This window comes from Macrobrachium nipponense, chromosome 28 (genome assembly GCF_015104395.2).
Source record: "Macrobrachium nipponense isolate FS-2020 chromosome 28, ASM1510439v2, whole genome shotgun sequence".
NCBI lineage: Eukaryota > Metazoa > Arthropoda > Malacostraca > Decapoda > Palaemonidae > Macrobrachium > Macrobrachium nipponense.
The window spans coordinates 35,791,693-35,817,233 of NC_087217.1; the positions used below are offsets into that span (position 1 = coordinate 35,791,693).

A 25,541-nucleotide genomic window follows, 5' to 3' on the forward strand; every position below is an offset into this window, starting at 1 on the left:
TCAAGTTACTCTCGTCACAAGCTGCTCTCTCTCTCTCTCTCTCTCTCTCTCTCTCTCTCTCTCTCTCTCTCTCTCTCTCAATGAAATATGAATTACTGTATCATAATATCATGAACTTATTATGTACAAAGTTTAATAATAATTAATAATTCCATTAATAACAATTCGTTTCCGTTTAGCAACTAAATTGTTTTCCAAAATAATTCTTTCGGTAATAAACGTCAATCAGCTGATTCTAAATGTAAACAAAAGACAAAACTAGATTTTTATTGCTGTATTTTGCTGTTTATACATTAATATTATAGTTGGGTGCTGTAATCATTACAGTAAATCATGTTTTTTATCATAAATATGTTCATTCACGAAATAGATATACTATATACTTTTATTTTGGTGCAGCAGCCAAATCATGATAATAGAAAGGAATTGTTAGGTAATTATAATTTTGTTTGCTGATCTGATGCAGGGGAAATTGAAGATAGGAAAGAATAACTTTGAAACTGTCTTGAATTTAGTTTAAGGTGATAGTTGAAGAAATATTTGGTGCTTGAACTAAAGTAGGCAGTTATAAACATTGAAATAGTGGTCTTGGGTGGGTTAATTATTAAAGTAGGCGGTTTAAAGCAATTTTCAGGGGGGTTACCAGGATAACACAGGTATTTACTTATCACTGGGGGTTCTGGGCCCTATCCCCCGTGATTAACGAGGCCCTACTGTATTATTATTGGAAAATATTAATGATAAACTTATTACATACATGTCCATGAAAATGATCTCATCTTGTATGGCATTGTTACTTTCCCAGCTCCGAGCGTCACTGGAGGTATGAGGTAGGGAAATTGATACAGAAAAAGACGAAGGGAAGAATTTTCATTTGAAATTAGTTATCGTATTATTACTACTTCTGTTATTATTATTATTATTATTATTATTATTATTTGAAAATAAAATAAACATGTGCATTTACCATAAAAATTCTCTCATCTCAGTAGAAGAGGAGTTATCCGTACAAGTGAAATGGAAAGGTAATTTTCATCTCTTTAAATACTACTTATGAATTTTGTAATTACAGTTTTATTATTATTATTAAATAACTGAAATTATCAATAAACATTTTACATACTAGTACCATAAAAATTCTTTCATCTCGGTAAAAGAGAGAGAGAGAGAGAGAGAGAGAGAGTGAGTGTTTATCTCTCTGTTCTCTCAAAAAATACTTATAAAACTTCCAGCGAAAGAGAGGGAGGGAGTTACCACTATGACACATTATTATTTTGTGTGGCAAAAGAGAGAGAAATACTATCACATAATATGAATTTTGTAATTACAGTTATTATCATTATTATTATTATTATTATTTGAAAGTATTAAAAACATATAGTACAAGTACTAAAAAATTTTTGAGTTCAGTAAATGAGAGAGAGAGAGAGAGAGAGGAGAGAGAGAGAGAGAGAGAGAGAGAGAGAGAGAGAGAGAGGGGGGGGGGGGGAATTTCATGAGCACTTGATGGCACAGCACACGCTCCTTCCCCTCCTGTCACTTAACTTGATACGTATGACAGTTTTAGTACCTGGAGTTACAGAAAGAATACTGGGATTTCCTTCATTCTTCCATAATTTTTTAAATTTATAAGCTAAAATCTTACTAATTCACTATGGTATTTTCTTTAATGAATTGATATTATTGCTGTATAAGTTAATATTAATATTTGAAAATAGTAAATCATTTGTTTATCATACTTTTTAAAAAAACACATCTTTGTAGTAGTGGAGAGAGAGAGAGAGAGAGAATTATTATTTTTGTTATGTGATATCATTTAAACCTACTAATACAGTATTAATCAAAATTAATATTTGAAAATTAGTAAATCATTTTTGTATCATAAAAATGTATTTAGTCATGAGAATAAACATCAAAGTACACTAATTAGTGATTATTTTTGTCGGAAAATTCCGCGAATGGTTGAGTCCGTCCGCGAATAATTTCTACGAATATGTGAGTCTGCGAATCCGAATCTACGAATATGTGAGTCTGCGAATCCGAAGAACGCGAATACCGGGGGACCACTGTAGTGGCACCCAACTGGCCAAAGAGCAACTGGTTTCCGCTTCTTCTAGAACTGAATCTCCGGCCCAAAAGGATCCCCCATCCAGAGCTGACTCAGTAGTACAAACTCAGACTGTGTCAGCTTCCTCAAGAGTTTTGAGTGCCCTAACTTTATGAACTTCATGAAGTTTGCGGCTCAAAGAGACGCTAGTATTGATCCGCTAAACATCTTATTCATAGAATCGGATAAAAGAGAATCAACGCTCGGGCAATATGATTCAGCAGTAAAGAAATTGGCCAATTTTCTAAAGGATTCAGCTGCTCATAAGATGACAACAAATCTGGCAATCTCCATTCTTTAGATCTCTATTTGAGAAAGGCCTAGCCGCTAGTACCATTACTACAATCAAATCGGCCTTAAGGAAGATTTTCCAGATTGGTTTTGATATCAACTTCTCGGATTCATACTTCTCTTGGTTTTTGAATGACGTACAGTAGTACCTCGAGATACGAAAGGCTCAACTTACGAAAAATCCAAGTTACGAAAGCAAAGACGAAAAATTTTACTGCTCTACATACGAAAAGTTTTCAAGATACGAAAGGTTTCTGAAAGTCCGAGATTCGCCCCATAACAATTTTGAAACTCGCGCCGCACACCGCCATCTTAGTTATCGTAGACTCGCCACCATCCTCCTGCTCTCCCATTGGTTCCTGATGCTAGCCAAGCCATGAGATCCTTCTCTCTGATTGGACAGCATCCCTCCCATCATGCATCTTCTATACATACGTACTACGTGTTGGCGTGCTGTAGCTCGGCCACTTCGCACCCAAACCCAAAACTTTACCGTACGCATATCGCAGTCGTTCGCTCCAACGATTTCGTTTTAGTAACGTAAATCGTTATGGATTTCGTTGCAGTACATATTATCGTGTTGTGCGAAGACTGTATTATTACGTATTTGTGTAACTTTATGTAAATTAACGTAGTCATGGGTCCCAAGAAAGTTGAAATTCACGGAAAGAAGCGCATCCTGTCTCTGGAGACAAAGATGGAGATCATAAAGAAGTACGAAGCTGGTATGCGATTGAGTGTGATCGCAAAGGAATACGGCCGTAATCCGTCGACAATAGGCACCATCCTTAAACAGAAGGATGCCATCAAAGCAACTACACCATCGAAGGGCATCACTATTTTGTCCAGCAAGAGGAGCCATGTGCACGACGAGATGGAACGGCTGCTCCTCGTCTGGATAAAAGACAAAGAAATCGCTGGCGATACAGTAACGGAGACGGCAATCGCTCACAAGGCCAGTGCTATTTTTGGCGATTTGATTGCGCAGGCGGAAGACGACGGAGGGGAAGGGACTTCAATGCAAACCCCAGAGTTCAAGGCTTCGCATGGCTGGTTCGAGAAATTCCGTAAACGGACTGGCATCCATTCGGTGGTGCGTCATGGGGAGGCTGCCAGCTCGGACACGAAAGCGGCCGAAGCATTTAAGAAGACTTTCGACGAGATGATGACCAAGGAAGGCTACAGTTCTCAGCAGGTTTTCAACTGTGATGAGACTGGCCTTTTTTGGAAAAAAATGCCTCGTCAGACGTACATCATGGAGGAAGAGAAGAAGCTACCCCGAGCATAAGCCTATGAAAGACAGGCTTACACTCGCACTTTGTTCGAACGCCAGTGGGGATTGCAAGGTGAAGCCCCTACTGGTGTAATCACCCGAGACTCCTCGAGCCTTCAAGGCCCACAAAGTGTTGAAGGAGAAGCTTCCAGTGATGTAGGAGGGCTAATGCAAAAGCCTGGGTAACGAGGCTTTTGTTCACTGAGTGGGTAAATCTGTGTTTTCGGCCCGACTGTGGAGAGTTTTTTTTGACAAGAGAAGCACCTCCCCCTGAAAGTCTGATGTGTTGGACAATGCCCCTCACACCCTCCTGGCCTCGAGGAAGATATCCTAGCGGAGTATTCCTTCGTTAAGATTCTTTTTCTTCCGCCCAACACCACCCCTCTCCTCCAGCCCATGGACCAGCAAGTGATAGCGAACTTTAAGAAGCTGTACACGAAAAATCTTTTCAAAAGATGTTTCGACATCACCGATACCACAAACCTCACCTTGCGTGAATTTTGGAAGGAGCATTTTGACATCGTCATATGCATCCAACTCTTGCCGTGTAGGGATTTTGGAAAGGAATCCTCTAATTGGCAGAGGACCCGTGAGTAGTGGCTTCCACTCGCCCTTATACTTTATATCGACAGCCCTTGGGGTGCTCACGCTGGAGGTAGTAACTTCAGCATACCATGCTAGCTTTTTCTCTGGTATATTTAGGATCTATTTATACTTAGAAAAGTGAGCTACAGGAACTTTTCACCGGGCGACACAGGTCTTCCCCCAGAAATAGATTTTCCTTCGTCAAAATCACCCTTTTATAGTTCATCCCTCAGGAAATGGAGATCTCAAGAACGAATACTAGTAAAAGGTAAAACTTCCAGGTTATATCTGAGGCTGAATAAAAGGATTGTTTTGACGTAGGTAAAATCTATTTCTGGGGGAGGAAGCCATGTCGCCCCGTGAAATAGGTTCCTTTAGCGTTATTTCTAAGGTAAAATATTGCTATAATACCAGAGAAACTGCTAAATTGGACATGCCAGAATATTCTGGCTCGCTCACCTTTATTAAAAGGTGTCGGTGTGGTTCTGGGGCGAGTGAAAACCACTACCACGGGACCCTCTCCAATTAGCCTCTCCTACATCAAAAACCCTCTAGAAAAGGGGAGCCGACCTACGGCTCACTACCTACTACCGTGTAGGTAGCAGCTGTGACGTCATTCCTTAGATAGCCCTACTAGAGATGCATGCGTTTTCTTTGCTCTCTTGTGTTTTTTGCTCTTTTGGCTTATTATGCGTTATGGATCGTCAATCTCCTTCTTCATCCAAGTTAAGTACTGGTTTTATGTTTGACACTATCTAGGGAGTGTTTTTGGCCTTCGTGACCATTTTATTTAGGTTTTTAGAAGTCGTCGCCACATGCGGCGGCAGTTCCGAGCCGCCATTAGAGCGTCCCCCTTTGTCTCCTTCGGTTTCACATGGTCTCCCATACCTAGTGAACCGAGTTGTGATAACAGTATGTTTTTATCAATTTCCGTCTTTTGGATGCTGTTTTTGACGATCTTGAATACGTTTTTGTATTTATTTTATTTTATGAGCTGGCACGGGGGTTTCCTTCCGAGCACGTGTCTTTGTTTCGTGCCTCATCTGTAACTACTGTTATATTTCATGCATGTCTTTAGTTTGGTTAAGATTCTAGTTTATTTTGTTTCTTTTAGCTAGTCCTAGCCTACCCTGGCCGCCTGTCCTAACGACTTCTTTCGTTACGGCACTAGGCCAGCTGCTGGGGAGTTCCTGGTTAGGCCATCCTTATCGGGTGGTCTTACTTGATTCTCCTAGGACATCACTGTTCCTCTTCCTTGTTTTTCTTTCCCCCCCCCCCCCCCCCCCCCCCCCCCCCCCCCCCCCCACCCCCCCCCCCCCCCCCCCCCCCCCCCCCCCCCCCGTGTTTTTCAGTACATATTTTATCGTTTTACGTTTGTATATGTTTACTTTATGTGACGGGTCGGCTAGGCTAGTCCTTAGGGCTCCCTGTCGGCCATCCTCGTGGTCCAAGCAACCGCGAAGGAGCCAGGCAGTCACGTGATCGTCACCCTCTACCGACCTAAAAAAAAAAAAAAAAAAAAAAAAAAAAAAAAAACCAAAAAAAAAAAAAAAAAAAAAAAAAAAAAAAAAAAAAAAAAAAAAAAAAAAAAACCCACAGAGCTCTCACCAAGGCACCAAGGTGGGTGGTTATCTCGCTCATGTTGTCCCCCTGATGACCGACCCGAGTTCTCGTGAGGGGGGGGAAGGGGCCCCATAGGCCCTCGGTGTGCGGGTGACGCTTCTCAGCCGACCTCATCCCTGCGTTGGGGAGGAGCTTCACTTTACCCAGCCTCTGTCCCGACCTGGCTCGGCCGAGCTCGGCCCTCCTCGGCTCTTTGGGATTGTTACATCCTTCTCGCCCTCGGACATTCCCTCCCCGCCTATGGCGGGACAGGCTTCCGGAAGTACTGGGAGTCTTTGAGGGCAATGTCCTTACGGTGGCCCAGGCCTCCGTCGGGCGGATATTATTTTATTGTATTATAACTTTATTTGTTTATATATGTTATTGAGGATACGCTCCGCAGTGAGTTACTACTCTCTTGTTATTTTAGCTTAGGGAACCTCCGGGTTCCACCGTCCCGGTCTCGCCTATTGCTAGTGCTTTATAGATCCTCCTCTCCGGTTATATCGAGTAGCTCCAGTGGGGTAGTAGTCTGTGCTCCGGTCTATCCGGAATACATCTAACTTCTGGCTACTTCGATTCTGGAATGCATAGTAGGGTACATAGCAAGATTGGCAGAGTCGGCCATATTTTGTTAGCCTGGAATACTCCGGCATTAATTAATGTTTACCATGAACTTTCATACCTGTTTACCAATGGTACTCATGTATCATTATCATTACAGACCACCCAGTGTTTGGTTGCCGGCTGTAACGCCGTACTTCAAGACCCTTGTGGGCACGACGTTTGCCGGAGCCTCCTGCGCCGTTCAACTCGAAGGTTCGATAGTCTGGCATCATGAAAACTGTTTCGCCTGCTACGACCTAGTCGAACGGGTTACCTCCGATGTAAGTTACCTCTCCTCTCGGGGTTTACATCTGCCTTTAGGGTGGTCATTCATAATTAACATGGTATGATTTTGAAGAAACTATAATTTTTTAGCATTAATTATAGAATATTAAGATAAGTTCAAGGTTAACAATATTCTTCTCTTACAGGCCTCGCAGTCTGTTCGAGATGCTGCTCTCTCCACCCTTAAGATATGGGTGGGTGGCATCGGGCGCAACGTTGGGAAAGCAAGGCCATATATCCTTTCGCAAGAAATGGCTACCTTAATCTTTCCGGCAGGAAAGAATACGGGGTACATGGACCCCAAGGTTGCAGCCCCTATCATAGCCTCTATTCAGGATGCAGTAGCTCAGCAGTCAGAGGAGGGTTCGCCTTAGGAATTGATGGAGGAAGTGCCTGCTCCAGATATGGAGCAAGAGCCCATGACATTAGCCATGGGCTACGGTAAGAGTGTTAATGAGGCTAGTTTTTAAGTGCTCCGGGTCTTTCTTTGAGCGCTTCTGATACTTCTTCTCCTTCTTCTTCTAATTCCTTTCAAGGTTTCTCCGGGGGATTACCTCCTTCTAGGTTGAAATCCCTTTCAGGGATTCCTAAAGTAAAAGGTAAGCTTCCCTCTAAACTACTGCAAAAAGCAAAATCCATTCCCAAAAGATCATGTGATAGTTAAGTCAGAAAGCTCCGGCTCAACATCCCGGGGCAGACAAACCCAGAGAGAAGTCCCTAGCAAAGTCTTTGAAGCCAAAGTCTCAGAAGGGGAAGTCTTACCCTTCCCCTTCAGGTCCCATACCATCAACCTCCAAGGGCCAGTTACCTCATAAGTTACTAAAGGAGAAAGCGGAGTCCTCCTCCTTTGACCCGGATATGTTCACCACGAATATATTGCAACAGGTCGGAAATTTAGGCAACTTAGTGAACACAGTTACTTCAGGGTTTGAAGATGTTCTAAAAAGGTTAGGTACCCAGGAGTCCCTAATGGCGGGGCTTCAGCAGGGTGTGTCAGGTATGGTGCATCCCAGTCAGTTAGCACTAGGTCAAGTTATGCCAGACGGTTCCACTCTCCCTCCTTTCCATCCGAGTAATCCTTGGAGGGTGGCGAACTACTCTCCTTTTGTAAACGGAATGTTGACGATCGAGGGCTGCGGAACTCGAAGGCTTGAGGACTTCGAGTTCTACCCTCCAGGGTTACAAGCCCCTTTCATCGGCTACGTCCGCCTTACGAAGTCTGCCTTAGTCAGGGAGGACAAGGTCCCGAAGGAAACAGTCATCCTTTCCTGGGACTAAGCCCAACCGGCATGGGTTCGCAGTCTGGATGAGTGGAACTCTGCAAATACCAAGGTCACGGCATTCAAGAGTCCGTTCACAATGTTTACCACGGATGAGGAGAACCCGTTACCGTTCATGACTAAAGTGGCGGAACTCACCCTTCAGGCGGTAACGAGAGATGAGGCTATGCCGCAACTCAGGGAGACCGACCCTACATCATTATTGCTTCCGGGTGGTGATGACCTTTGGGTAGACCTGCCAGCAACCTTCTCGGTGGGGAAGCTTAAACCGGACTGTGCAATCACTATTTAGTGAATGTCTACCTAGGCTCTCTGATGCTTTGATTCAAACGGAGTTCGACGCTAGGACACGGCTTGCTAGGTCTCTTAACTCCTTGGTAATGACAGAAACAGCGGCTCTTGAGTATGCACAAGAACCGCTGTTTAAGGTTATTGCGAAGTCGTTACTTCTTAGCATGCAATGCAACCTTTATGACTTTGCTGTGACTAGGAGAAACTGCAGGAAGCATTTCCTAGCCGAATCAACAATTAGGCATGAGCCAAATAAGCTCCTGGCTTCGTCCATATGGGGTGCAGATCTCTTTCCGGCCTCTGTTGTTAATGAAGTGCAACACGAGGCTGTACGCCTGAACCAGAGCATAAAAGTTCGCTGGGGCATAGTCTATAGAAGGAAGTCGGAGTCTTCCTCCTCGGGTTCCAAGCCCAAGAAGAAGCCTAGGAAATTCCAGCCTTTCCAGGCTTCTCAGCATCAGGCGTTGGCCCAGGCGGTCCCAGTGCCACAACCTTCCACCTCTAAGGCCCAGCCCCAGCAGCAGTTCGTTCTGCTGACGCAACCTCAACAGCAGCAACCTTCGGCCTCTTTCTCTGTCTCCCCTGCTTTTAATCCGACCTATGAAAACCAGGCATTTCAGGCGTTCAATAGGTTCGGTAGGGGTGGCAGAGCTAGGGGCTCCTTTCGTCAACGAGCTGGAAGCAGAGCAACTGGTGGTGTCAGAGCTGCAAGAGGGGGCCATGGAACACGCCCATCAGCAACCCAATGAGGTCTCGCAGGTAGGAGGGAGGCTGTACCACTTTCGTCATCGTTGGGGGTTCAGCAATTGGGCACAAAGCATCATATCCAGAGGCCTAGGCTGAAGTTGGATCGAAGGTCCACCTCCACCCAACACCTTCTATCAGGAGCCAACACTGGAGTTAGTAGAATACTCTCAGGACCTCCTTCAAAAAGGAGCGGTGTTAAAGACAAAACATTTAAAATTTCAAGGGCGCTTGTTCAGTGTGCCAAAGAAAGGCTCGGACAAGCGAAGGGTGATCTTAGACTTGTCCCGTCTAAACTTATTCATTCGCTGTGAAAAGTTCAAGATGCTGACCATCTCTCAGGTGCAGACCTTACTTCCCCGTGGGGTCGTCACCACCTCTATAGATCTTACAGACGCCTACTATCATGTCCCGATAGCACGCCACTTCCGTCCGTTTCTAGGCTTCAAGTTAGGCAAACAAGCCTTCTCTTTCAAAGTAATTCCCTTCGGGCTCAATATAGCCCCCAGGATCTTTACAAAGCTGGTGGAAACGGTAGTGCAGGAACTAAGGTCACAGGGTATCATGGTGGTAGCTTATCTGGATGATTGGCTAGTTTGGGCGGCAAGCAACAAAGACTGCATCAAGGCTACGAACAAGGTGATCTGTTTCCTCGAACATCTAGGATTCAAGATAAACAGAGGGAAGTCCTGCCTGACTCCGGAGTCCTGGTTTCAGTGGCTGGGTATCCAGTCTGACTTGGACTCACATACCCTTTCGATCCCTCCGGCGAAGAGGAAAGAGATAGCCAAGGCAACCAGGCAGTTTCTGAAGTGCAAACAGACGTCCCGGAGAAAGCCAAGAAAGGATCTTGGGTTCTCTACAATTTGCTTCAGTGACGGACGTACTCTTGGAAGCCAAACTCAAGGACATCAATCGAGTTTGGCGCTCCAAGGCAAACGCAATGTTCCGGGATAGGCTGGCCCCAATCCCGGCAATTCTGCGCAAGCATCTCCGCCCCTTGGCGGAAGCAAAGAATTTAGCGAAGAAGATCCCGCTACAGTTTCCCCCACCGGCCCTAGTGATTCACACAGATGCGTCACTAACAGGTTGGGGGGGATACTCACAATACAAGAAGGTACAAGGAACTTGGTCCCCTCAATTCCAACAGCTTCATATAAATGTCCTGGAAGCTATGGCAGTGTTCCTCACCCTAAGGAAAATTCGCCCAGCCAAGAAATCACATATCAAGCTGGTGCTCGACAGTGCAGTAGTGGTGCACTGCATAAACAGGGGAGGCTCAAAATCAAGTCATTTGAACCACGTGATGATAGCCATCTTCTCTCTCGCAGCCAAGAACAGCTAGCATCTATCAGCCACTCACCTAGCAGGGATTCAGAACGTGGTAGCTGATGCGCTTTCACGCTCAGTCCCACTGGAGTCAAGAGTGTTCTCTGGACAACAAGTCGTTCAGGTGGGTGTGTCACCTAGTACCAGGGCTCCAGGTGGATCTGTTTGTGACAAAATCAAATCACAAGCTTCCCTGTTATGTGGCCCCCAACCTGGACCCTCTGGCTTTCACCACGGACGTGCTGGCTACAGATTGGAACCAATGGGAGAAGGTATATGTTTCCTCCAGTGAACCTTCTCTTGAAGGTTCTGCACAAGTTGAGGTCGTTTACGGGCCAGGTGGCTCTCATAGCCCCCAACTGGCCGAAGAGCAACTGGTTTCCTCTTATCCTAGAATTGGGTCTACGTCCTTATCGGCTTCCGAACCCCAGGCTGTCCCAGCAAGTACAAACGAAGACTGTGTTCGATTCCTCAGGTCTTCACAAAACCCTAACTTTATGGACTTCATGAAGTGCTGCACAGCAGGGTGTGGACATAGATCCACAGAACATCCTGTTCTCGGAATCAGATAAATGAGAGTCAACACTTCACCAATATGATTTGGCAGTTAAGACCTTAGAAATAGCTCTAAAGGAACCTATTTCACGGAGCGACACGGCCGACCCCAGAAAAACTAATATCAGCCTTATACAATAAAGTAATATGTGCATGTTTTCAACCAAATTTTTCAAATTTATGATAAAAGGTATCTCCGAAATTTGTCTTCTAACAAATAATGGCAATGAAGATATCAATAATACTCAAATCAACCAGATTTTGAGAATGTAAACAATATCAAATGCAAATGATGTGGATGACGATGTTTATATTTAATACAGTAACAATATAATAGTAATAAATTGTAATTAGATACAACAAGCAAAACAATCTTTATTCAAGTCATCATTATTATAAATGTAGTTGTGCTGTTTAATTTTTACAAATTTAATCAATTTCCTCCAAAAAACATTTTGGTTTGTAATTTAGAGGTCATCCTATACTACAGATATTAGATAAATTAATGAAAATTTGCCATGATTTTTTACCTCTTCTTATCTAAAGGTCGTCTTATAAGCTGAAATATACGGTTGATACTTCATTCAGCCCTCTTTTCCACTCTCCCTCTGAAAAATATATAGCATGTATTTATGGTAGGGGAAGAAGTGTTGCCTATAGAAGTTCATTTCAATCTCTTCATATCATAAGGACACTCTCTCTCTCTCTCTCTCTCTCTCTCTCTCTCTCTCTCTCTCTCTCTCTCTCTCTCTCTCTCTCTCTCTCTCTCTCGTTATTGGCTGTATGCATATAAGTAATTTTTAATGGTAAAATGTTCAAGATTACTATAGAATTATATGAATAATATTTTTTCAAAGGCATATTTGATGTAGGATGATACTTTACAAGGGGTTCTAAGTACTTGCGGATTCTAACTTCATGGGGACCTGGTGCACATCCCCTGCGAATACAGGGTGTCCACTGTACTATATGTCCATGTCACCCCACCTTCTGTCACTGTGGGAACAAGCTATGTAATTACTGGGTAAGCTGCATGTACAAAAACGATGTGGTTTTTATAATAAAATAAACCCGCTTCCCTGCTGATGGACACGAGGTGTGAACAAACTAAGCTTTCTGCTTACAGCTGTTCCTATTCTCCCGGTAATGGGCAGAACTGCCACCTATGGTTTGAAGTGTTACCCGCGAATTTTGAATTCAAGCTGCCGTAATAAGTGGAACTTATAGCTATGTAATTACTGGGTAAGTATATACAGAAAGTTATTTTATTATAAAAATGTCATTTTTCATTTTTGTATAAAAGCTTATTTTTAAAATATTTGTTTTCAGATATGGAGAAAAAATGGTCTTGGTTGCTAGCCAAAGGCTTCGAGATAAGGCACTGAATGTCTCGACTTGTATTGATAAGTTTTATGACTTAACATTAACTCAGTATATTATACTTGAAAGAATTGGGAGATCAAGACAAATGGGAGAGATCACACAGGGGAAGGTAAGGTGTTTCAGCCATTTTTCTCACAAATTTTTTTATAGTGTATCTGCTGTTTGTCGTCAAAATAGTTACACACTCGTGCCCCCCCCCCCCCCCCACCCCCCCCCCCCCTCCCTCCACTGCTCCACAAGAAAGACCAGGCAGTTACAAAGAATTCTCTTATAGATAGTCTAAGCCAGATTAATGCTTGTTAGCACAGTGATAGAATATAAAGGACTGAGGCCAGGAGGGCTCTATCTCCTATCCTACGACGACTACCTAGACTTTGTCTCACTTGCACAGATGTGGCAACAGCCTGTTCCCGTCCATCTCCATTACACTGGTCTGTCCAAGAGTTCACTAGTCCCAAATTTGTGCTTGGAAATCATGTTCGACTACTCATTTTTCACCCTCATAACCCTTAATGGATGGATACCATCAGATTTGTAACAATAACAGATTTTGAGTAGTGGTCAGATTCACTCATGGTGAGGATCAGTATTTCATGCCATAGATTTGGAAAAATTGAGCAGGAAAGAAGATCCATTACTTTTATGGCCCATAAATTCACTAATGGCAACTTTTAGACTGACTCAGAGCAATAATTGTAGGCATGTCATGAGTTAGTTGTGATCTTGACTTAAAGAAGTCCTGTGCTTCTTATTCTCACATAATTAATTATATTTGCTCATAAATAACAACAGGGTTTGATGTTGGTTTTATTTCCTATCTTTTATGATAGTATGTCAGTTATAATTGTAATTTTGCAAAGAAAGTACGAAGAAATAATAATAGAAAAAACATATATAATCTAAAAAAGCTACTGCATCTTCAATCTCAATAAATTTATGTAATTATTTTACTTACTGATTTCAGTTCATATCTGTTATAATTTTTTATTAGCTGTGATTATAATTTGACAAAATTAAATAAAGTACATGATTAGAAAAACTAGTAAAACTTGGTAAAACTTATAATTGTCTTGTAAAAGAGATTCTAAAAGGGGTTGTAAATAGTCACATTCAACTTTCTGTGGAAGGTAGGGAGGATTTTTTAAAAATATTTTTCTTACACCATGTTCATTTGCTTGTCTTCCTCTTTCCATTGATGTGTATTTTTCTTGAATTGGCTGACCTCAAAGTTTGTCCAGTCTTGTGCTGCATACAGTAGAGCCCCGGACCTTGATGTTAATTCGTTCCAGAAGAAGCGACAAGATGTGATTTTGTCGAGGTCTGAATGAATTTTTTCCATAAGAAATAATTGAAAATGGATTAATCCGTTCTTGACCACCAGTTATTACCCTAACCTTGCCTTTTTATACAACACATTACCCATAAATACACATAAATTACAATTAAATAAGTTCAGTGTTAAATAACATACCATTCAATGCACTTTTTTCATTTTTAAATACATACTGTAATAAAATAACTGCCGTACGTACACCCAATTCAGCCATAATGCAATGGTTGATTGAGTGCCATAGGCTAGGCTAGGTACGTATTATGCAGCGACGGACTGGCCATTTGGAGAAAGGGGACTTTTTCCCTTGAGCTGGTGGTTAAAAGGGGTATGTAGGGCAGTCTATAGTAAAAAAAGAAAATTATAAATAAATTTTAAAGATAAAAATAAAAAAAAAGTTAGAAAGAAAACTTAAAAATCTGAAGAATAAGGGAACAAAGAGAAAAGAATTAGATAAAAAAAAACACCTTAATACAGCCATTGCAAGGGAGTAATCTTGAAATGTCCCTATAAATGGTTGTTCCAATAATTTTATCAACATTTTCTGTAAGCTATTGTTCATTAACCATCAACCAGTATACAATATGCCATCTTTTCCATTTCATTATTTCTAACTGGTTGGGCAACACAGTCAGAATTCTATGATTATACAGACACAAATATATACTAAAGATTAATACAATAAAAAAAACACTGTTCAGTAGGGAAACTGTAATAATGGAAACTGAACACATGATAACATCCTATTGTTATGTCGAATATATGATCAAGCTGCTCAACACAGTGCTGTATAGCAATGTTCTTTTGCGTTCTAGGCTTCTGGTTATACTGCTAGCAAAAGATTACACACATGCAAGTTAAAAAAAATATTTTGTTTCATTCAACAAACTTTGGATAAAACAGTCATCATATAGAAAATGGCGCAGTGTTAAGAATCAGGAAAATTGTATCCAAGTTAATCTTGTGAAATGAATGGAATCAGTTTGTGTTGGTGAAGGAGAATTCAAATCTTATTCTTTAGTGACTACATTTACTCCAGTGATTGTTCTTTCAAAGTGACATGTGTAAAGTGTTGTGCTTAAGTGAAGGGGTTTTGAGTAATTTTTCATCATAAAGCTGCTGAGGTTTCGCATATTTTAGCATTTCAGGAAAACACTTCAATATGTCCATACTCAACCGCTGTCACTGGGTTACTGTTTCTCAAACTGTTTATTTTAAAAGACATAATGACATCATCATCTTAAACACTGATATGAGACATTGCATTTTTGCTAACGTTACTTAAACTTTAGGAGAGACATAATCATAATTATCAGGAAAAGCGAGAAGAAAATTTAAATTATATTATTTGATTAACTAATATTTGAAATGTAATGATTTGTGAAAAGCTAGATTTGATACAAAAATATAACTCTAACATGATTACTGAGTGAGCTTAGGCTCATTTGTAAAATGTTCACCTGGTACTAAACAATCGATTTACAGTATTTCCTAATGATTTTTATTGCTTAGAGGTTTTACTTAATAATGCCTGTGCTGTTGCATTAGAAGAAAAGTTTTTCAAAACTAAAATTAATTAAAATATAGGCATAGTTATGGAAGTTACAGTCAACAATTTCACAAGACTAAACTTTTTGGCGGTGCAGACCATACAGTCCAATGAAAATTACTTTGCTTAAGCATTGATTTGAACTTGAAAGGTTTTTCTCATTAAGTCATTCTCTGAAAAATAAACAGTATAGTATTTGTAAATTGTAATAGTCTTACATATTATGTTGAACAAAAAATAAGTAAAAAAAAATTAAATTAATTTTCTTAGTGTTTTTGATAGGCTTACTTAGTATATCAAGCATAAATTTTATATTATCATGGTGGGTGGGGGTTGTTAAAGCAATTTACTACAACAAGTATGTATATAAACATCAATTTTGACTCTTGTTGTGAAGGCCCCCAAAGCATCGGCCCTGTGAAGTGCATCTCAGACTCTTAAAACTGCTCTTCTACCACAAATCTGTGTGACTAATTAGTCTATTTCCATATATTTCTATTCATTCCTTTAAATACACACGCACACACACGTGTCAGTGTGTTTGTGTAATATTTTTACAGGAAATATCTGTCTTATAATCAACTCAGAAAAATGGAAAGTTCTGCTAAAAACACAAAGGTGGTGTTGAAAATTTGAGAGATAGAAACAGAAAATCACTTGAAGCCCAAGCATTGAAATGTAGAAAATTGACAGATGTGGGAGTTGTGAAGGAAACTTGTATTCCTCATTCACAGGCTACAGGTGCTAACTCTAGTAATCAAGCCACAAACATTCAAAGTATAAGAGATCCGGTCCATGACAGGCCCCACTACAAGTGCAAGTGCCAGTGAAAGTAAGTTACGACTTATTGAATGATCTAGTAATTTAAAAAAGTTAAGCTTTAAAAAAGGTAGACCCATATTTTACTACCCTGTCATAATTCTCTTGCAAGATTGCATCTACTTGTGAATAGACATAAACTATCATGCATAGATAGGACATTCCTAACTTTGTATAGGTTACCTTATCTTAAAGCCAAAAAAAAAAGTCTGTGAAGTCTGTGCATATGCATTTGCAAATACTTCAGATTTTTCTTAGACATACAGCCTGAGCCTGCCCAAATTCAGGGTAATCAAACTCTCCATAAGATGAAAGAAATGCAGAATTATAGTATAAGATCAAGGCCATTTTGCTTATGACCTGGAGGCACTCTTGATGTATTGTATATACAAATCCATAGAAGGCTGCAGGGTAGAGTTGCCTAAAGGTTTTTAGAAAACTAGTGTTATTCTATTTCATTATTTTTGACAGGCTTTCCTATTTTTTTCTTATAGGTTGATGAGCTTAAAATAGGCCAGCTAAGTAAGGGCACATCAATAATAGCATGCTGCAAAGAAAGACCTAGTGAGCTGGAGTGCCTTACGAGGCCAAAAAATTTAGACGATTATCCATCATTTTTCAAATTTCACGCAAAGCAACCATCAACAAATCCAGTACATATTACGAAAAGTGTTTCACTGTAAGGATGGTACAAATAGGGAATGGCTTTCATACAGCGAAGAAAGTCACCTGTTATATTGCTACATCTATATTGTTTTTGCTAATACTTCTGACAAGAATATATTTATTAGAGGAATGAATGATTGGAAGCATGTCTACAGAAGCACTGTGGAGAGGCATATTTTCATAGAGCTTCTGAGTCAGATATAAGGCATTTGTTAGGTGGCAAACAAATATCGCTACATAGGGAACAAGTTAGAAAGAGGTGTATGGTATTGCAAAGAATAATTGATGTACGTAGTTAAAATCATTGGGAAGAGGGGGCTTAGTTATAGGGGTACGTAGTCAGTAACCTGTTATACATTGGATGATCCAAGCATTGACCATGGTAACTTTAGAAATGATAATTCTCCTGGGAAAATATGATATATGCATGGAAGACCACTGTTTAAACTGGACAATGTTTGAAAAGAGCAAAAGAATGCAGCAGACAAAGTCAAAGGACAGAGGTTCTTTTGTCAGCTTTTTGTCTAAGACCACTGTTAATAATATTTGAAGTACAATTTAGCAGATTATTCAGGAATCCATTGCTAATGAAGTTCGTAAAGCTAGAATGTACTCTGTGCAAATTGATACAACACAGGATATTACTTCACAGGACCAGTGTGCTGTTGTTCTTAGTATGTCACAGATGTTATTCATGAAAGACTTGTTGCAGTTGTGAATTGTGAAACAACTACAGGAGAGTATTTTGTTCAAATGTTGAAGAATGTCCTAGAAAAACTTGAACTGGATGTAAGCAATTGCATTGGTAATGCCACAGATGGAGCTTCCAAGATGCAGGGGCATTATAGGGGATTCTCTGCTTACTTTCTTCCCATTCACCCAATCAAGTTCATGTATGGTGTTATGCACATGTTTTGAATTTAGTACTGACAGAAACAACTGGAGCAGTAATAGCAAGTGCCTCACTTTTCAACTTGTTGAATTATATTGCAGTCTTTATCAGAGAATCTTATAAGCGAATGATAATGGGGGTGAATGAACACAAAAGTTCTCGCCATCAACGCCTCTCTCCTATCGGTGAAACTCACTGGTGGGCTATAGATAATGCTTTAAGAAAAATATTTGGAAACTTTGGCAAGCCTCATAATGCCCTATACACAGATGTTCTGCTAACTTTGGCTACCATACAAGAACATGAAAATATGAAATCAGATGTTCGCAGCAAGCCAAAGCATACATTGAATCACTACTCAAATATGAAACCATACTGACTGCTCAAATATTTCTTTGTTTATTTGAGCAGACTACTTCCCTTTCGAAATATTTGCAAACAAACAGAATGGATATTCTCTCTGCATACAGAATGGTTGCTACTACTAAACAGAGTCTGGATTAAATAAACTGAGATTTTGGAGATATTAAGGTGGCTGCAGATCATTTTGTTTGTTGGGCTAATGAACAGCTAGAAGATGAAGAGAACGCAGATTTGGAGTTGGAGGTGCAGACAGAATTGCCACTGAAAAGAGTTAGTAAGAAGAAAACGACGCCTGGCGAGAAGGCTTATGATGAAAGGGTGAATGACGCAGAGAAGGCTTATGAAGTCGAGGTATATGATCTAATATTGGACAAAGTCACACAGAACCTCAGTGATCAATTTCTTTCTCATGGGACTCTTTACAACGATTTATAGATTCTATACCCAAGAAATTTTGATCAGCTGAAGAACAGCAATATTGAAGAGTATGAGTCTTGATTTAAAGAACTCAGTAAGCCATTGCCTAAGTTTGACAGCCGGGCAACAGCTGAAAACTTGGAGTTGGAATTAAGGAGTCTAGCTACACACTGGGAAAAATTGCAAAATGCACCCTTGGAAGACTACACCATTAAAGATATGAATGATGAGGATGAACACCAGTCTTATTTAAATGAAGACAGACATGAGACAATTGCAACGAAATGTTCATCATGTAAGAATTGTCCAGTCTGCTGTTACCAGATACTCAGTAGGTACAACTTGTTATCTGATGCCTATCATATAATTGGTCTAGCTTACAAGTATCTCCTGCCCTTGTTAGTTACTCAAGTTTCCTGTGAGAGAAGTTTTTCTACATTGAAATTCATAAAAAATCATCTTAGAAGCAGACTTTCACAGGAACACCTCCAGGAGTTTATGCTAATGACAGTAGAGAGGGCTATATTAATGTCTCTCAATAATGATTTAATAATTGACAAAGTTGCATCCAAGAGTGAACTATTAAAGAAAATTTTGATAATCTAAAATAAAAGTAATTCCTATAGTTATGCCTGCATGTGTTTTATTTCTCTCAGATCCATTTATCTGACCCATCACTATTATATATATACAGGCAGTCCCCGGGTTACTTAGGGGGGTTCCGTTCTTGAGACACGTTGTAAGCCGAAAATCATTGTAAGCCGGAACATTGTCAAAAATCCTAAGAAAACATTTCTTATTGCATTTTCCATGATAAAAACCTTGGAATATTGATTATTTTGTATTTTTGGAGTCATATCCCTTCTGCCAGATCAGCATTGTAGGCGCCGTAACCCTAGAACATGCGTCGTAAAACTGGAAATAATTTCTGATAAGTATAATTGAAAAGCGTTGTAACCTCAGAACGTCGTAAGGCGGGGACTGCCTGTATATGTCTGGGTTTATGTTCAACTTTATGCTTTTTCTTAATGTTATTTGTGGATTAGTAATCTTACTAGGCTTAGTCTCTCAGGAGAAGTTTGAATGAGACGAACGACAGAGTTTCTTCCTTTATGCAGTCTGGAGAGAAGGCATACTTGTATCTTGCACACCTCAGTGTTAATTTATGGGCTAATGTTCTGATTAGAAGAGAGACTGCTTTATTCAGGATGGAAAGATCAGTTGACCCTGAGTCCTTGCTGGCATTGAGGAATGGGGATCTTTTGGAATCTCAATTTCTGTTCCTTCGGACTGAGCTGGAGGATGTGATAGACCGGCATCGGGCTGACACTAAGTCTGAGTCTTGTCCTCGGAGACATCTGGCTCCTCCTCCCCCTGCCCAGCAGCAGTCACGAAGGTCGTCGCCTGGTAGGCCGTCGAGTTCAGTTCCAGGAGGGCCTCCCCGTTCATCCCAGCCTAGGTCAGAGAACCAACATCCCTTTTGCTCCTGTTCCTTTAAGCCAAGAAGGGGCCCCAGGGTCAGAGGTAAAGGGGGTCGTCAGCAGGTTAAGCGCCTCTCCCTCTTCTGTGCCATGGGTTGGGGGTTGCCTGGCAGGCCAGTGGGCCAAGTGGCAGAGTTATGGGCTTGAGAAGTGGGTAGTAGATGTACTTTGGGTGGGGTATCTACTGCCATTCGACTTCTGTCCCCTACTCTCGGACAAGCCTCTGCTCAGGAGGGTGTATCCTTTGGATTCTCTGAAGTTCTTGGCTGTTCAGGAGGAAGTGCAGAAGATGCTTGATAAGGATGCGATAGAGGAAGTGGTGCATCCGTCTCCGTGGTTTTACAGTCACACCTTGGTGCCCAAGGCGTCAGGAGGTTGGAGGCCTGTGATCGACTTATCCACCTTGAATCACTTCATCAGGAAGATGAGGTTCAAGATGGCGACCCGTGTTCAGTTTTGGCAGCTGTGAGGGAGGGCAACTTCATGCTGTTGATAGATTTGAGGGACGCATACTTCCAGATCCCTGGACTGGTCTGATACAGGTGAGTAAGGTAGTCATACTGATAGTTTGGTTGCTTGGTATGTAAATAATCAACCCTCTATTTGGTAGCATATGCTCCGCTCCTTGGCAAGGGGGAGTAGTGAGTGGTAACAAACCCAGGTCTGTTGGTTTGTTATTGGACAGTCAATGTTTCTCTGTAGTTCCCTATTCAATGATCCTCCCATATATCATTATACATTGCTCCATGTCTGAATGGTTGGATATCAATGTTTCTAGCTTCTCACGGGCATCAGTCCCTCTCTGGAAGTTATTTCTTCTGGAGCTGGACTGGTATGTATGCCCCCAGCAAGTTTAGGATGTCTGTAACTCCCTCTTAGTATAAGTCTATCCTATTCTTAAGACTGAAGGTTTGATCACATATGAACAATTGACAAATTTTCAAAGAATTTGTACTTTTCATAGCTACAAACCTGAGGTCTTAATGTTGTACTGCCTACCTCTAGCCGCCCCTCTGCCTAGCTAAGACATCCCGAGTTGGGAAAGACTGAACGATGTGGCGTGGGTGTGTGGTCCTTGACCACTTTTCATCCGATATACGCACACGTTGCCAGATCTCATAAAGATTCCTTGCTTTCATCTGCGATTTAACTGGATCCAGCTAGGCACTAGAAATTATCCTATTGTTAAAACCTCAGGTTTGTAGCTATGAAAAATACAAATTGTCATAGAAAATTTGTCATTTTTTCTTTGGAAAACCTTTTTTTTTCCACAATCATAATTACTATGTTTGAGTACAATTCTGGATTGTAAACTGAAAATTAAACTGTCCATACTACACCGGGGGGGGGGATCTGTTATGAAATTTGAAAAAAATAAGAAAATCAAAGCACAGTTACCCAATGGTTTCAAACAAGGGATTGTGAACTATTACTTCTAACCAAACTACTGTACCTGGCCATTAATTATTAAGTCATTTGTTATTCTACTAATTACCAGCACACAACTTAATGTCAGTGACTAATTGCACCCTTGTAAAGCATTTGATAAGTGTATGGGCAAGATTTTTATGTTTATGGTAGTCTTTTATTTCAACTGTACTCAGCATTCTTCAATAACATGTTTGGTTTCTTATTTCTTTGTTATTTGATGTCTATTAGAGTCAGCCATAAAGTCATGCTTTATTAACCCTTAATGGATGGCATGCTCTTTTGATCCCTAATAATTGCATATGAAACTTAACAGTTCAGCTCATATGAATAATTGTTATTTTGCACCATAATATTTGAACGATTTTGCAAAAAAAAAAAAAAAAAAAATGTTTTCACTCACTTGAAATGCCCTTGGAACTTGCATGGAGGGGGTGGGGGAGGCTTCGAGAAGTTTCCAAGATTCAGGGTGAGTCGGATGACTGGGCAGCAAGGTAGAGGAGGAGCAGGAGGACTCTATAGAAGAGCTCGCTTTGAGAAGGGATTGTTTTGGAAGGTGGGTGGAGCTGGGGAGCAGTTTTCCTGGCTAGGAGGGAGTGGGTATGTAGTGTTGGATGGGTGAAAAGGCCTAGGTAGTGTCTGACTTACTAGAGCTTGTTTTGTTTCCTGTTTTTATGTTTATGATAATTCATATTCAGTTAAGGAACATGCACAGTATTGCAGTGTAACTTGTAATGGAATACATTAAGCACAAAGACATTAAAAGAGAGAGAGAGAGAACATCAACTGAACTATCACTTACATTCATGCCTCCTCCAGCACTCAAATGTTGGAGTCAGCTATTGATAGTGTAAGTTGCACCTCAAAAATAATTATTTTTAAGAAAAACCAATTTTAGGAATTACCCTCTGTCAGTGAGATCCCTCCATCCTCCCGTCTTAAGAGATTTAGAGAAGAATGACAACCAAAACACACGTTGTCTTACTACTATCCTTCAAAGAGGGTAAACTAAAACATATGCTGTCTTACTACTATCCTTCAAAGAGGGTAACTACTGTGAGCATTCATTAATCCTTTATAGACTGATTGATCCTCGGGAGTAGTAATAACAAGTTTGGGGTGGACAGATTTAGCCTGTAGATAAACAATATTAAGTGCCATCGATTTGGAAAGCATCGTGCAGGAAAGAGGTGCCAATACTTCTATAACCCATAAATTCACTATAATGGCAATTTTTACACTGGCTAAAACCATGAATCGGGCATCTCAGGACTTCAGTTTTGCTTGTAACTTCAAGGGAGAATATATTACGTCTCTGTCTCATATGATGTCTTTGTAAATTTGCTCGTAAATGTACCAAGGGTTGCTGTTGGTTTTTGATCTTGTCTTTTATGATAGTATGTCAGTATTAAATGTAATTTTAACAAGAAAAGTGCAAAGAAATATTAGAAAATCATGTAAAAGTAAAAAAAGTTATGGAATCCTTATTCTTGGTCAATTTACGTAAATAGTTTTCAACAAATACGCTAAGAATTTGTTATTGATTTTATTTCTTATCTGTTTTGATATTGTATGAGCAGTAATTATAATTTTACAAAATAAAATAAAATTATTTATTGGAAAAAACATATAAGAGGTTGTAATTGTCAAATTTTGTGGAAGGTAGGGGAAATTTTTCAGAATTTTTTTCTCTCACTATATACATTTGCATATCTTCCCGTTTCCATTTATTTATTTATTTATTTTTATTATTTTTTTAAAATTGGCCGACCTCAAAGTTTACCTTGCCTGAGGAGCTGCATATCAATATATTTACCTGTCCAGTAAGGGTTAATGATTGTTTTAGTTTTGATACTTTTCGAACCCTCACCAAGTAGCTGCAGATAAAGCTAATGATAGAGGGTAAGTACCTAAAAAATTTATTTTATAAAAGTCACTATTTTAACCTGTACCCTGTCTGTTCATATCTCAGAATGTTTGTAATGTGAATGATGTTCATAAGTAGGGTGGTGACTACAAGTTTAGTTAACTGAGTATGATTATCACACATATAACAGTACGGTAGTAATAAGAATGCATGAAACAAATGTTCTTACTAAGCTAGTTATTAGCTTTGTTGGTTCATACAATTCAGGAAAATACTTTCTTAGTAGTGGGTTAATGTGGCTTTTCTTAGCAACATTCATCTTAGTGTGTGACATCCCTGCCTACATGAGTTAGGAAAGAAGACTTGTTAGCCTTGGCAGGCAACTCTTTTAGGGGAAGAACACTCCGAAATCAAACCAGTGGGTAGAAGGATCTCTTTAGCCTTGGTAGGCAACCCTTTTAAAAGAAGGTTACACTGAATACTAGCCTTGTTCTCCAACCTTCAACCCCCTCAATTTGCGATCATCTTGACATGGTAAGGGTGCTCTTGAACCCCAGGAATTTGTACCTGGGTTCAAACTGTCCCATATATAATTAAATATTTATTTGGATTAATATATGTAGAACTTTCCACTTTAGGTAATATTTATTGGCCCTGATAAATAGGAAATTATATCATAGCTCTGAATGGGTTACTATCCGAAGCTAAGTAGTAGCAACTGTGGTAGGACTATCAACTGCCCGATAATGTTTGGACCTGAGAGATAACAGGCAGAACTATTCTGCAGGACTGGACCACGGAATCCAAGGGGGTCTGCTTCTGAGGATAGGATACTCAGCATTCTATCCAGTTTGCCCATAACATAATTATGGTAGGGATGATTGTATTCCTGTAATACTCTCAGTCTTAGCAAGCAGGTTTGGCTTACATTTGGGCCACTCTAATCATATTATGCTATCTCCTGTGGGGTAGGGTAGGGATGCGGATATTCGGAAGTCGTTGCTCACTTGTGCCATTAGTAGAAGAATCAACTCCATAAAAGACTGTTGATATTTTTTTTTAGGTGTTCAGGTTTACTTATTTTTTTTTTTATTACTTCAGTCTATGAATGGTAGTTTTAAAGATTCAAGTACCCCTGGACCCTTTGACGGTAATGACTTGGCACCATTGATAACTGCTGGAACCTTCTCTGACAACCTCTCTTTAGAAAAATAAAAAACAAATCCTAATGTAATTACTCTGGAACCTTATGCTCCTGTACAAAAACCCAAAAGAAGTAAATATCATATTGACCGAACCTTGGCTCACTTTGACTCCCTCTTTGGGAGTGGAAGTTGGTCAAGGTATCAAACCATAGAAACAGAATGGAAAATTTCAGCACTAAATTCAGAAATCTACCTATCAAACAGACAGTCAATGGCAGAAATGTCATTTATACAGACAAAAGACATGGCTTATAGAAGCCACAACAAAGAGTCAGTCTGTGGACTATATGTCTATAATGACAATAGATAATAGCATGCAGGGTACTAATGTGCTTCCTGAGAACAGTGACAAACCAATCGAAAAGAGTATTCTCTTGGACTCTTATAAAATAGTAAAAGATATCCTGAGTTCAAGATTGTGAGATATACAATGTACTGAGTAAGCAAAGAAATAAGGAAGTGTTAAAAATTGCAAAAATAATTTTGAAGGTCAAGATCTACATAAGAAAATTAAAATATTTGGACAAAACAGAGATATAAGACCATATGTCCCAAAACCATTACAGTATCAAAATTATAGTAAATATGGGCATGCAAAGAATATTGTTGAAAAGAATCTGTGTGCATATTGTGGATCTGAAGAACATGCTACACAATGGAAGTGCAGTGAGCCAAAGTGTATAAACTATGGGCAAGACCATCATGCAAGGTCCAAAGAATGTATGTACTACATATATATACAGTACATACAGTAAAAATGTTACAAGATAGAACTGGGGTGTCTATAAAAGAAGGTAAATTGGAGTTGAAGGTGAGAGGAATTCAAGATCTGCCTATGAAGCATACTTGTTCTTCAATACCTGGAATAAACAGTGAAACAAAAATACATACAGAAAGTAGTAATGGAGCACAGAAAAAACTAAAAATTGTAAAGAATCAAGAAACGGGTGCAAATGATATGGATAATATTTTATCAAATTATCTTAAAATATTGATTAAAACCAAAGACAAAGTATATGAAAAACGAATAAAACATATGGATGCAGATATCCAAATAGATAATGATTATGTCAAGGGAGAAGAGATTACTTCATCACCAATAATTGGTACAAGAAGAACAAATGAAACATTTGTTATTATAAAGAAAAACAAATGAATGTCATGAGTAAATTATTAGGAAAAATCCAAGCTGA

The 25,541-nt window shown here is 40.0% G+C and overlaps 1 protein-coding gene across 1 annotated transcript in view; it reads left to right on the forward strand.

Moving 5' to 3' along the window:
- LOC135201156 (general transcription factor 3C polypeptide 1-like) overlaps nt 1-25,541 on the forward strand; it is a gene marked incomplete in the record, with an annotated part of 923,347 nt that overhangs the window by 35,569 nt on the left and 862,237 nt on the right. Inside the window, 1 exon segment of the mRNA XM_064230032.1 lies at nt 12,278-12,440. Coding sequence (XP_064086102.1) covers nt 12,278-12,440 — 163 coding nt within the window.